Below are 14,890 nucleotides of genomic sequence, written 5' to 3'. Positions count from 1 at the left end.
ATATTATTTTAATTCATTAATTCCCGAACATGGTCCTGGATCGAGCCGGATTTTGAAGATTTAGTACCAGTAAGATAAATTCAGAAGATAACGAGTGGATTATTATCTCATTGAAAACTGAGATTGTACGTGGTTGCAATTTAAAACGGAATTTAACAAGGAATTCGTACCGAGTGTTGTGAGCGGTGTAAAAGTGTTTTAAATACTTAATTATATATAGCCCAGCACTCAGACTAGTAGTTAATTAAGGTATTGTAAGTATTGATCTTTAATTAGTACAGGTCAGTAAAACTCACATTTGTTGGATTTACATTATATACTTACATAGCTACTTTGTCATCAGGTACATCATAGTTGTAAATTGGGCATTAATTTAATTAAATTCAGTAAAATAATAAGTTTTATATAGTACCTCCCTACCTTTTATATTGTTTGTGTCGGCAGGTAGTTGGTATAAGCCTCACTTTTTCGTGCTAATAGCATAAACTAAGTGCAATTAAAACAATTGAGAGAATAATAATTTGAATTTGAATATTATAATTGTTTTAGGTTCATTGAGATAAAACCATAAAGTTTATTGTTTTGAATTTATATACGAAATACCTCCATATATCAACTTTGTTAATTAACGTAGTTAATAATATTTGCTATTGTATAAATTCCAGGTTGACATCACCCGATCTCCCAAGTTCCCAACATGAGCCAGGAAAAAGAATTAGTTAAAAGGCGAGGCAGCTTTAAGGGGCGTTTGACTTTGTTTATTAATTACCTGCAGTCATTGTCTAAACCTTTATCTGATTCTGACAATAGGGAATTGCAATTGCGGATAGGTAAGATGGAATCATTATATGAACAATTTGATGAGGTTCAGATACAACTGGAATGCTTAGCCGAAAATATAAAACTACAACTTAATGAACGCGCTGAGTTTGAGACTTCTTATTATAAAGCGTTGTCTGACGCTCAGGGCATATTAAGCGAGTTTAAGGAAACACAAGTAATTGAAAATAAGCCTCACTCAAGCGCTCAGAAGCCAGTCAAGTTACCTACTATACAAATATCAAAATTTAGCGGATCTTATAGCGATTGGTTAGAGTTTCGTGACACCTTCACTAGCCTCATTCACTCAAATGACGAAATAGATGAGATTAATAAGTTTCATTATTTACGAGCTTCACTAGAGGGCTCTGCTGCTGTAGTTATCCAATCTATCAAGACCTCAGCTAAAAATTATGCTATAGCATGGAATATATTATGCGATAGGTTTGATAAAAAAAGGTTATTGATACATAATCACGTACAAGCGTTATTTAATTTTGAGCCAATTAGACAAGCATCCTCTTTTGTTTTAAAAAATCTGATAGATAATTTAAGTAAAAATTTAAGAACTTTGGAATCTCTAGGAGAACCGGTGAAACATTGGGATACCCTATTAATATACATCATAACGCAAAAGCTAGACAAAAACACCTACTGTGCGTGGGAAGAACAAAAGCGTAATCTGGATCAAAACAGCCCTTTATCCTTTGACATGTTCATTGATTTTTTAAACAGTCAAGCTGATTTTATTGAGAACTTAGAGATACACAGCGCACCCACAGTTTCGCGTAGTAAAGGTAATCCTAAGCTTAAGGCTATGGTAGCTCAAGATTCACTTAGCTCAAACTCTGAATCACCTCCTAGGGTTTGTCCAAAGTGTAAATGTGCTCATAATCTTAATAATTGTGCGCAATTCTTAGCTCTAAGTAACGAGGCCCGAATGAGGGCGTTACCTAATTTTAAAGTTTGCTTCAATTGCTTTCGGTCGGGACATTTTGCAAATCATTGTAAGAAGCCTGGTTGTAGAATATGTAAGCGACGACATAACACTTTAGTTCATATTTCGGAACCTAATATGTCTAAGCCTAATATAATAATAGATAATCGTGAAGCCGAGAAAGATACTTCAGGCACGACAGTGCCGGCTTCCGTCGTCGTCAGTAAGTCTTCTCTCGATCGTAGCAATGTTTTCTTATCAGCAAGCGTTGCATCAAGTCAAGGTTATTGTCCACCTCAGCCGTGTGACGTATTGTTGTCCACAGCTTTAGTTAAGTTATGTGATGGTAATAACTGTGAACACGTCGTGCGTGCCATATTAGACAGTGGTAGCACATCTTGTCTTATGACTGAAAGAATGTGTCATAAATTAAATTTAAAAGTTAGCGAGATCGATAGATCGATATTGGGCATTAATAACGTGTCATTACGCGTAGGCAAAACATGTCGTGTAAATATGAAATCATTAAATGATCATTTTACAACCGACATTTTTTGTTATGTTTTGCCATCTATTACTAGTAATGTTCCAAGTCGTGAAATCAACATCTCAAAAATGAAAATACCTACGAATATTTGTTTAGCTGATCCGTTATTTCACAAACCTTGCGATGTTGATTTATTAATCGGCGCTGATCTCTTTTGGGATTTAGTTGGGTCACGACAAATAAAACTAGGTGATAAAAAACCCGTCCTATGTGAGACGAAATTAGGCTGGATTATTTCAGGTCCTTTATTTACCAATCATATCTCTGTACTGTCCAATGATTTAAGATGTAATCTCCTTAAAACAAATTCAAGTTTTAAGGATGATATCAATGACATTAGAACCGATTTAACGCGTTTTTGGCAGCTAGAAGAAATTGATTTAAAGTCACCTCATTATATGCCAGACGAAAAGCTCTGTGAGGATCATTTTATTAAAAATACGTACCGTCTGGACGATGGTCGTTTCTGCGTTCGAATACCACTCAAGCAAAACCCTGATGTATTGGGTGAGTCCTACTCACGAGCGAAACAATGTTTAATTTCTTTAGAGCGCAGATTGAGCAACAAACCAGAATTGTGTCAAATGTATAAGAAGTTTATGACGGAATACCGTACACTAGGTCACATGACAGACGCGCATGAAGCAGACGAGAATCGCCCGGCGTATTTTATGCCTCACCACGGGGTGTTGCGTGCAAGCAGCACTACTACGAAACTCCGTGTAGTGTATAACGCGAGTAGCCCTTCTACGTCTGGCATTTCTTTCAACGATATTCAGCTGGTTGGTCCTACGGTTCAGGACGATCTGCTTTCCATACTTCTCCGGTTTAGACAGCACAAATATATTTTGTCAGCGGACATCGAAAAGATGTATAGGCAGATTGTCGTCCATGAGTCTGATAGGCAGCTGCAACAGATTCTCTGGCGTGATAATTCATCTGATCCTATTAAAACTTTTCAATTGAACACAGTCACTTACGGTACTGCTAGTGCACCCTTTCTTGCAACTAGATGTCTTAAGCAGTTAGCCATTGATTGCACTGATAAGGATATTTCAGAAATAATAGCACGCGATTTTTACGTCGACGACCTTCTAACCAGCGCTGATGAAATCAGTAGGCTGTTCAAAATCCGGAAAGAGGTATCTGACATACTGGCATCGGCTGGGATGCCATTGCGAAAATGGATGTCAAATGAACGGACACTAGTACCTGATACCACTGATACATCCCTAGACTTAAATATTGGGTCTATTGAGCCCAGTAAGTTATTGGGTCTCGGATGGCACGCGAGCTCTGACAAACTGTCATTTCCGTTAGATTCATCACTTCCTAAAGGTAATACTAAACGTGACATACTTTCCGCAATTTCACGCATTTATGACCCTTTAGGTTTATTAGCACCTTGTGTTATTGTAATGAAGATGCTATTGCAAAAATTATGGCTTCAGAAGCTGACATGGGATGAACCTCTGTCATCTGATATTCATCAGCAATGGAACGGCATCGTTCAAAACTTACACCTCTTGAATGATGTACGTGTGCCTAGACTGGTTATCTGCGATTCCTTTAAAACGCTTGACCTACACGTTTTTGCAGATGCATCTGAGCGTGCATATGGTGCATGTGTGTTCATTCGTAGTACCAACGATAAAGAAGAAATAATGGTTCGCCTATTGATAGCTAAGAGTCGAGTGGCTCCAATTAAACCAACTACAATCCCAAGGTTGGAGCTCTGTGGTGCCTTGATTGGAGCACGGCTTTATAATAAGGTGAAAAATTCTCTTCGGGCTAAGATAGACCATGTCTATTTTTGGACCGACTCCACCATAGTGTTGGGATGGATAAAAATGTTGCCTCACAAGCTTCAGCCATTTGTTCGTAACAGAGTAGCTGAAATATTGGAAATGGCAGGTAACTGTACCTGGAGACACGTCCCAACGAATCAGAATCCTGCAGATCTTATATCTCGAGGCGTGGATATAAATTCCTTGCAAATGCTGCATCTATGGTGGAACGGCCCTGATTTTTTAAGTAAAGAATCATGCGATTGGCCTTCTAAACCTAAGTCCGTTGAAGTTTTGCCAGAGCTTCGTCTTGACATCTCTCTCAATACTGTTGTCAATAATACTAGTACTAGTGATAAATTTATTGACTTTAGTCGTTTCTCTAATTACGAACGACTTGTGCGTTCTGTAGCCTATGCGTTACGCTTCATTCGCCTGTGTAAAGAGCGCACCAAGGCACCCGCCTTTTTAGAAGAGTACGAGCTGCAGAATGCATTAAATGCTATTGTTAGAAAATGTCAATCTGATTCATTTCCTGAATATAAGTTATTACTTCAAGGTGAAAAATTACCTACAAGGAGTCCTCTATTAAAATTTAATGCTTATTTAGATAACGACAATGTAATGCGCGTAGGAGGACGTCTCGATAATTCGAAATTTTGTTATGATAAAAAACACCCTATAATATTACAGTCCACTCATATTTTCACAAAACTAATATTTACTTTTGAGCATAAAAAGCTGATGCACGCAGGTCCACAGTTGTTATTAGCATCCATAAGGGAAACATATTGGCCTATAGGCGGTCGGAACTTGGCAAAGGCCACATATCACAATTGCGTTCTGTGCAGTCGTATAAAAGCAAAAATCGTTACTCCATTAATGGGAAACTTACCGCAAGGACGGTTGTCTGCAGGCGGCTATGCATTCGAAACTGTGGGTGTAGATTACGCTGGTCCTATCATGTGTGCTAGTCGTCGAGGACGTGGATGTAGATTAGTGAAGGTGTACTTAGCTGTTTTCATATGTTTTACCACTAAAGCCATGCACTTGGAGCTAGTAAGTGATTTAACTAGTAACTGTTTTTTACTAGCATTGCGTCGTTTTATTGCACGCCGAGGCAAGCCGCTGAATATTTATTCAGACAACGGCACCTCATTTGTTGGTGCGCATAATGATATCTCGAAAGTTTTTAAAGAACAATTGCAATTCCTTAGGTGAGAGTTTAGCAAATGAAGGCATTGACTTTCATTTTATACCCGCGTATACCCCTCATTTTGGCGGGCTATGGGAGGCAGGTGTTCGCTCAACCAAATATCACTTGCAACGAGTGCTGGGGAATTGTAATCTGACGTTCGAGGAACTTTACACCACGCTCACGCAGATCGAAGCGATATTGAACTCTAGGCCTCTAACTCCGCTGTCTTCAGATCCAGCTGATTTGAATCCACTGACTCCAGGACATTTTTTGATTGGACGTCCTCTCACGTCGTTACCTGAACGTAACTATCAAGATTGTTCCAGTGGAAATTTAAGTCGTTATGAACGAATTGAACAGCTTCGACAACATTTTTGGGTTCGTTGGAGCAAGGAATACATCGCAGAGTTACAACAGCGAACTAAATGGCGTTCATGCAAAGATAGTCTAAAAATGAATTCACTGGTAGTTGTAAAGGAAGATCACTTGCCACCATTAAAATGGAAGCTTGGAAGGATTGTGGCTACATTCCCTGGAACTGATGGCATCGTTCGTGTGGCTGACATCAGAACGCCGACCGGAGAGCTTTTAACAGAATATGTCCGCTGCCTGAGTCATCCAGCTCTGGTTGAAAGCACAGCTTTCAACGCTCGGGGGCATGTTCAGGCGCCTGAATATATAATCTGTTTTTTTCGATTCCGCGTAAACTGAGCACTGTGTGACACGTTTAAAATATACGCTCTGAATTTTATCCCAATTTATATTATTTTAATTCATTAATTCCCGAACAATATAATAATAATAATAAGCCTTTATTGCTGTTAAAAAATTTACAATGCTTATATCTAAATATTATATCATCATCATCATCATGCTTTCCTATTACCCTCTGCTGGGGTGTAGGGCTCGAATCAAATTTTTCCATTTGTATCGGTCTTGGGCAGTCTGTTCTAGCTCCTCCCACGTCATGCCCAAGACCCCTAGCTCCTGCTCCACCGAGCGACGCCAAGTTGTTCTGGGGCGGCCTCTCTTCCTTTTACCAGACACTTTCCAGGTCAGTGCTCTCTTTGATAGGTGTGTATCGGGCTTTCTCAGAGTGTGACCAATCCAATGCCACTTCCGCGTAAGGATCTCCTTCTCCATTGGTGTCTGCTTAGTGATCCTCCACAGCTCTTTGTTAGTGATATTCTCAGGCCAAAAGATTTTCAAAATCTGACGCAGGCACCTATTCACAAACACTTGAAGTTTTTTGATCAAGTCCTTGCGAACAAACCAAGTTTCGCTCCCGTACAGCAATACAGACTTTACATTTGAGTTGAAGATCCTCACCTTTGTTCGTCTTGTTAAGGTTGAGGAACTCCACACTGGCCTAAGTTGACTAAACGCGGCTCTGGCTTTATTTATACGAGCCGCAATGTCTGCCTCGGTGCCTCCCCTATCGTCCACAATGCTGCCCAGGTAACAGAAGCTTCCCACCTGCTCGATGTGCCTCCCTTTGATCGACATAGGAGCCGAATCGGTGGTATTTATGCGCATTTCTTTTGTTTTCGAGAAATTAATACGCAGCCCTACTTTTTCAGCTTCATCTACTAGATCATCTGCTTTGTTTTGTAGCTGCTGCCGATTGGTTGCTAGGAGGCAAATGTCATCAACAAAGTCGATGTCCTCAAGGTCTTCATCCGCGGTCCAAGGCAGTCCTTGTCGGCATTTACAGGTGACTCTGCGCATCACATCATCAAGCACCATTATAAACAGCAGGGGAGACAGCAAGCAACCTTGCTTGACGCCTGCGGTGACCACGATATTATCCGTGAGTTTTCCCCTGTGGAGCACTCTACACGACGATCCATAGTACAGCGCTTTTATGACATTTATGAGCTTGTCGGGCACGCCTTTTTTCTTCAAAACAGTCCAAATGCTGGACCAACTGACACTGTCAAAGGCCTTTTCGAAGTCGATAAACAATGTGAAAACTTCACACTGCATCTCCTGACATTGTTCTAGGATCATTCGTAAAAGGTTTATTTGGTCCGAGCATGAACGTCCTGGTCTAAACCCTGCCTGCTCTTCTCTGAGCTCACTGTCAACCACTTTGGCCATCCTCATCAGCAAAATTTTCGCGAGAACTTTTGAACATATTGGTAGCAGGCTTATACCCCTCCAATTGGCACACGAGGAAAGGTCACCCTTTTTTGGTAGTTTCACGATAACGCTTTCCTTCCACGATGCTGGTATGTATTCCTGCTCCCAAATACGTGATAGCAGCGGGTGTAGAATCTGGGTAGTGAGATTAACATCCGCCTTCAGTACTTCAGCCGTAATGCCATCGCCACCGGGAGCCTTGCCAGATTTTAGAGATGTGATTGCCTTTTTAATCTCGGTTACGACTGGAGGGCCCACTTCAATGTCGAGTAGTTTCTGAGAAGGCTCGTGTCCAACGATAGTCACCGTGGGCCGAGCTTCGAAGACCTTAGCAAAGTGCTCACGCCATCCAACCAGTTGTTGCTCTAAGGTAACTAGTAGATTTCCGGCGTCATCCCTCAGTGGCTTATCAGCGATTGGTTTATTGCAGAGAATTTTTGCTGATTTATGTAACTCTGACATGTTTCCAGAATATGCTGCCAGCTCTGCTTTCTGTGCTATAGCTTCGGTCCAAGCTCGTTTGTCTTTCTTTAGGTTGAGTTTGATCTTTGACTCACAAATGTAGTACTCATAAGCTAGTTCTTCTTTGGCTTCCAGAGTTTGTGCAGAGTTGATCTGCTCTTTCTTTTGCTGCCTTGCCTGGATCATGTCCCAAGTGGTTCCTGAGATCCATTTCTTTTTAGGCGTGCATTTGTAACCAAGCACAGACTGGCAGCTTTCACGGAATGCGCCTCTAACAGACTCCCAATGATCTTCGATAGTCCCTTCTTCATAGCTAATGTTAACAGTACGATTACGGAGGTCGTCTTGGAAATTTTGTTTTGTGGTTGGATTCCGAAGCTTCTCTGTATCAAAGTTCCTACTTGCTGTTTTGGCAGTCCGCTGGATTTTCGCTACTTTTAGTTTTATCTTTGCCACAACCAGGTGGTGGTCGCTGTTTATGTCCGCACCCCTTTTATTGCGAACGTCTAGAAGGGATCTTCTCCACTTGCGACTTATCAACACATGGTCGATCTGGTTCTCTGTGATACGGTCAGGTGAAACCCATGTAACTTTGTGACAACTCTTATGAGGGAAAATAGATCCCCCCACTATGAGGTCATTTTGACAGCAGAGATCTATGAGCATATCACCGTTTTCAGATCTTCGTCCCATCGCGTGTCTGCCTAGCCAAGGCTCAATGTTCGTGTTGTCTGATCCCAGTTGGGCGTTGAAGTCTCCCATGCAAATAACAATATCTTGGCGCTTTATCTTCTGCAGAGTCGATTGCAAGTGACTGTAGAACTTTGCTTTTGTGGCTGTACTCGCTGCATTTGTAGGCGCATAGCATTGTATGACTGAGATGTTCCGCACTCTTGAGTAAAAACGTGCCATTATTATTCGGTCTGAAACAGGATGCCAGTCGAGCAGACCGCTCTTAGCTTTGGTGGTCATTAAAATACCTACGCCTGATTCATGGTTATCAGTGATATCTTTGCCTGAATAAATGAAAGTCATATCATCTTCTTGGTGTTCTCCAAAACCCTTCCATCTAGTTTCTGAAATGCCAAGAATCTCAAGTTTGTAGCTGCGCATAACTTTTGTTAACTGCTGTAGGCGGCTTTCTTCTTTCAAGGTTCTCACATTCCAGCTACCAATCGTTGTCCGTTGTTTCATGCCAAAAGTTGTTGGTGTTTTATCAGTCCGGTTTGCTTTGATTCGAGTTTCAGTAATATAAAAGTTTCAGGCATACAGGTTATTAGCCCATAGTGCCCTAGGCTGTTGGCAGGGCTGCTGCCTCGAAGCGTACCGCCACACTTGATTTGTGTCAGAGTTTTCTCTCCTCTCATGCATTTAGTGGTTATTTAGACCAACTGGGTGATGAATACCCCTTCCAGCGCACTGGGCTTATGGTTATACCGCCATGTCTCGGTCGTCAGAGCCTCGTTGGTTGTCCAGCAGGGAGCACCACGGTAGCAGGTTTGCCACCGCCGCCATCCGGCGCGAGCAGGTGAGGTTGACAATGGGGTCAGCGAGATGTTGTTGCTGTTCTCCCCTTACTCCCCATATTATTATATATATATATATATATATTTTAATGCTAGGAAACAGCTTGTCTCTCGACATAGGCCTCCTCTAATGTTTTCCACAAGGTCCTGTCCTTTGACTTTCTCAGCCACTCTCCGCCAGCTATTCTTTTGAAATCATCTTCCCATCTTTGATTTTTTCTGCCTTTACTTCTATGGCCATCTCTTGGGTACCATTCCGTTACATTCTTTGTCCACTTTTCTTGTGTCTCTCTTAACATATGTCCTGCCCATCTCCACTTTTGCATTTTATGTACCTTTTCGACGCTTTTTAATTTTGTTATATTTTTTACGTATGTTAGTCTAATTTTATCTTTTCTCTTAATTCCAGTGATACTTCTTTCTATATTGTTCTGACATATGTTTATTTTATTTAATTGTTTTTTTGTCAATGCCCATGTCTGGCATCCATAGATCAGGCATGGTAGAATGCACGTATTATATACTTTTCGTTTGTCTTTCATAGGCATATCTTTATTTTTCATTATTTCACTGAGGGACCAGTATCTCTTCCAAGTATTGGCTATTCTCCGATCGATCTCTTTTTGCATAGTGTCACTTGGCGATATTAACTGCCCCAGGTAAACATACTCTTCCACATATTCGATTTTTTCATTGTTAACGGTGATATTATAGGTCTTCGTAGAATTGGTCATAATTTTGGTCTTAGCGGTATTCATCGATAGCCCTGCTTTTGCACTTTGATCTGACAGTTCTTGTAGCATATGCTGCAGTTTTTCCGGGCATTCAGAAAAGAGGACCAGATCGTCCGCAAATCTTAAATGGTTGAGATTTTCACCGTTTATGTTAATGCCATTTTTTTCCCAATTTATATTCCGAAATATGTTCTCCAAAACAGCCGTAAATAGCTTAGGCGATATAGGGTCTCCTTGACGAACCCCTCGTTCTATTGGGAATTGTCTACCAGTTTTTTCAAGCCGCACTTGTGCTACACTTCCACAATATATGTTTTGAAGAATTTTTATGAATTTGGCCTCCACTCCTTGACTCTGTAGTGCTTGCCAAATAAATGAATGTTCTAGAGAATCGAAGGCTTTATTAAAATCAACGAATCCTATATAAAAGGATTTATTGTATTCTTTGTATTTTTGTATGATTTGTCTTACAACGTGTATGTGATCTATCGTTGAAAATTTGCTTCTAAAGCCGGCTTGTTCCTTTGGTTGGTTATCATCAAGTGTAGTTGTAATTCGCGAGAGTATAATTTTAGAAAATACTTTATACACATTGGACATCAAACTAATTGGGCGATAATTTCCAATGTCTCCTTTGTCTCCCTTTTTGTGTAATAAAATTATAGTTGATTTTGTCCAATCGGTGGGTATATCTTCAGTCTCAATAATTTCATTAAACAGTTCAGTCAATATCGGGGCAATGGTCGATGCAACCGATTTTAATAGTTCGTTGGTTATTTGGTCAGATCCAGGAGTTTTGTCTATTTTTTGAGAATTGATTGCTTTCATTGTTTCCTCCGTCAAAATTGTAGGTGTGATATTAGTTCCTACATATTCTAGTTCATTTATTTGAGCTCTTCCGCTCTTGTTGCTTTTATATAGTTTCTTGTAATAATCTGTAGCCAACTCCAGTATTTCTGGTCTTTTACAAGTGTAGTTATTTTTGTCAGTCTTTACTTTTGGCATCCAGTCTTTTTTTACTGTTAGTTCTTTTATAGCCTTTTTAATTCCACCTGTCTTCTCTATGTGTTTGTTCATAGTGTTGTCCCGTTTAATTTTTCTATCTTTTCTAATTTGTTCATTTATTTTCTTACTAATTTCTGATATTTTATATTTATCCTCCTTTCCTTTAATGAGGTTTTTCCTTTCTTGAAGTAGTTCCTGTGTTTGTTTTGAAATCGCTCTATTATCTTCTGTATTAGTCTTTCTTGTCGCTTCTTTTAATATTTGTATGAATTTATTGTATTTTTCTTCAATGGATAAATCTTTATTGAAGTGTTGGTTCTTTGCCAATAATTTGAGATTCGCTGAGAGTGCTTCGCTTTCTCCCGTACACATTATCCTTGAATTATTGATAAGATACTTCCTTGTCCTTTTCATAGGTATCCCAGTCAATGCAGCACGGACCATTTTATGATCAGAGTGGAAATTTAAGTTGTGGATAATTGACACATCCTTGAAAAACTTAGGATTATTTGACATGACAAAATCGATTTCGTTTTTATGAATGCCATTTGGGGATGTCCATGTCCATTTTTTGTTTTCCTTCTTTTTGAAAAAACTATTAAGAATACTGAGTTTATGTTGTAAGGCAAAAGTCACTAATCTCTCTCCGTTATCAGTTCTTTTGCCTGAGCCATACAGTCCTATAGTGTATTCTTCTCCAATGTTATTACGCTTTCCTATCTGACCGTTAAAATCACCCATGACAATTATATTTTTATGCGAATTTTCAATGGTAAGATGTAAATCTTCATAGAGTTTTTCTATTTTCCTTATGTCATCTTTCTTGTTCGATTCTGTTGGAGAATAAGCTTGAATTATAGACCATTTTTCAGCGTTTTTGACTGGTAACTCAATGTTTAAAACTGCTATTCTCTCTGAGACACCTTTGATTTCTCCTATTTTCTCGGCAAGTCCTTTTTTTACAAGAAAGCCGACTCCGTAGAGCCCTGGTGTCTCGCCTTTATAGTGTAAAATAAAGTTTCCATAGTCTTCAATTCCTTCTCCATATCTTCTCATTTCACTTATTCCTATTATATCCCATTTTATATCTGATAAAGCTAATTCAAGTTCTTGAAGTTTTTCAGGAGTTCTTAATGATCTTGCGTTAAAAGTGGCTATGTGTATATCTAAAAATCTCTTCTTTTCCATTAGAGGGTGTTGGTCATTCTCTCCCACGAAGACCAATCGGCTTGGGAGAGTTGTTTTTGTTTCTATTGTTTTTCTTTTATATTCATATGTTAGTTCCTTTTTCCGTCCGTCGATAACTCGTTGCTATTGTTTTTGACCTGTCGTCAATGTTGTGAAAGAGTTAGACCGACCTCTCATCAAATCGAATGCATTCGTTCTGTTATTCTTGGCTGAAGTTGAAGGTTGAATTTTTTTGGATTGAGAGTTTGTTTGTGGTGAAATTGAGAGTTCTCTCTTTCTCGAGTCCTTGACGAATTTATTTTCTTTAATTATTAGTTTATCATATTTTAAATAGGCGAAATTACCTTTTCTCCGTTCTTCCATGAGTTGTGGTAGTAAAGCCTTACGTTTTTCAAAGGTTTCTTTAGAGTAATCTTCCGTGATATGCAGGTTTTTTAACTTTCTCTTATTTTTCAATATTTCCGCTTTTTTCCATCCAGTAGTCAAGCATATCAGTATAGGTCGGATTACCTTTGTTGGATTACCTTTGTTTGTTTTACCAATACGATATATTTTGTTGAATTCATAATTTTCGATTGCTATGCCTAATTCTTTTGTTATTGTATCTTTGACCTTATCGATAAGCTCGGGTGTCGATTTCTCGTCTTCTGTCAATCCATGGATTATTATATTGTTAGTTTTCTTATCTCTCTCTAAAATTTTGATTTTCTTTTCCAGGCTCTCTACTTTTAGTTTTAAGTATTTATTTTCCTCTAAAATAGGTTTTAATTTCTCATCCATTTTGTTCATTATGGTATTGGTTATGGATTCAGATTGATTTTTCATCTCCATTTTCATTTTATCGAATAAGAGTTGAAATTGTTCTTCCATATTTATACGTGTAATGGAACGTAATGGTAATAATCAAAATGATATCTTGGCAACTCTATACTAACTTTCACTATCGAATTTCATATTTGACAGCAGACAGTTTGACAACGAAATCTGTAGTACCAACATAAAATCTTTATAAGTTTTAACCTCTAAATATCCAGGTTTTGTTCACAATATCGTTAATTCCAGGTTTTGTGCCACGAATTTAGTTTAGAAATACTCAGTGTCACTTTCCTTAATACTGGGATGCAGCTTGCCTGCGGGATTTGACCTCCAAGTATACACTTTTATGTTTTTAATAACGAACAGATACACAGCGATGTTTACGACACGACTACCGGAAACGAATTCCCGAACAATATCTGATACTAAATATTAATAGAACGAATGAATACATATTTTGTTCAACAGTTTATTTCTGAATACAATATTTGTTTCGTACACTTTTGATCTATTACTATACTTTCATAGCTTTGTATTAATTACTTAATACTTAACATCCTTATTAATTGACCAACATTATTTATTATTTTACTATCAACTCTCTAATAAGTCTATCAAATCATCTTTATCAACCTCATGGTCACTGCCACTGCTATCGTCGGAAATGGAAGATTTGTAAGGTCGGAGGACTTCACCGTGAACAACAGCAGTAAATTTTCGATAACCTTTCATGCCTTTAATACTACATATAGTATAGCGATCTAACGACTGTTCTGCTTTGCATACCCTATAGGGTCCTGTATACAACCCGTTAAGTTTCCTAGTTATATTAGCGCTTTCTCTGGTTATTCCCCCTTTCCAAAGTACCAGTTGTCCCACCGAGTACTTAATGCATTTTTTATGAGATCGATCAAACCTATCCTTCATAAGTGTCATACGTTTGTCAATACTTAATTTAGCCGCGTTTCGCCTTTCTTCTAACGCTTTCGCTTGACTTTCGAAGTCATTGGGTTCTCCAGTAGGGTATGCCGGTAAGCGCGAATTGGGATGCCCAAATAATTTAAAAGGAGCAAAACCAGTAATTGCGTGAGGAGTGTTATTAATGCCCCAAACTATATCAATTAGGTGATCATCCCAGGTGCATTCGCTATTAGACATAGTGTTCAATCCGTTAATCAAAGTTCGATTTACCCGTTCTACTTGGCCATTCGACCTAGAACTGGCAATGGCATTCAAAATATGTTTAAATTGCATTTCTTCTGAAAATTGTTTGAAATACCGGCTAGTAAACGCTTTGCCTCTATCTGTAATAATCCTGTTAGGATTTCCAAACTGCGAAATGATATCTTTCAATTGTTTTATAGTTTCCATGGAACTACAACTTTTGACAGGTTTTGCAAATACAAACTTTGTGAACGAATCTATAACAACTAGTATATACGCGTTTCCTTTACGTGTTTTTACAAATGGCCCCAAATGGTCAACGTGTAGCGTATGCATCGGGATGGCCACCTTCTCGATCGGATGTAGTTCTCCCTGTAATTTACCGTGCTCTCCTTTGCCGTAAGCACATTGAAGACATGACTTAATATATTTCCGAATAAATCTAGTCATGCCCTCGAACCAAAACTGTGCCTTAATAGTTTTTTCGCACTTATCAAAACCAACGTGTCCTATTTGGTCATGAAATTTTTGTAATAATCCCCATTTTGCCAATTTAGGTATAACA

The 14,890-nt window shown here is 38.9% G+C and overlaps 1 protein-coding gene across 1 annotated transcript; it reads right to left on the bottom strand.

Annotated features, from left to right (window-relative positions):
- Window positions 1-9,510: 9,510 nt before the first annotated feature.
- On the bottom strand, window positions 9,511-13,215 carry LOC119629390 (uncharacterized). The gene is made up of 3 exons (XM_038015072.2): window positions 12,690-13,215; window positions 11,834-12,407; window positions 9,511-11,260 (listed from the first exon to the last, which is right to left on the bottom strand). The coding sequence occupies exons 1-3, from the start codon at window positions 13,213-13,215 to the stop codon at window positions 9,511-9,513; spliced, it is 2,850 nt and encodes a 949-aa protein (XP_037871000.2).
- Window positions 13,216-14,890: the final 1,675 nt, after the last annotated feature.

Source organism: Bombyx mori, chromosome W (assembly GCF_030269925.1).
Source record: "Bombyx mori chromosome W, ASM3026992v2".
Classification (NCBI taxonomy): Eukaryota; Metazoa; Arthropoda; class Insecta; order Lepidoptera; family Bombycidae; genus Bombyx; species Bombyx mori.
This window is presented reverse-complemented; position numbering and strand designations above follow the sequence as displayed.

Coding starts and splice junctions, on each gene's coding strand:
- LOC119629390 (XM_038015072.2), bottom strand. CDS start 13,215: ATGGAAGAACAATTTCAACTCTTATTCGATAAAATGAAAATGGAGATG. Junction 12,408..12,689: donor CATGGAAGAACGGAGAAAAG/GTAATTTCGCCT, acceptor GAAAAACAATAG/AAACAAAAACAACTCTCCCA. Junction 11,261..11,833: donor GAAGAATACACTATAGGACT/GTATGGCTCAGG, acceptor TGAACAAATTAG/AAAAGATAGAAAAATTAAAC.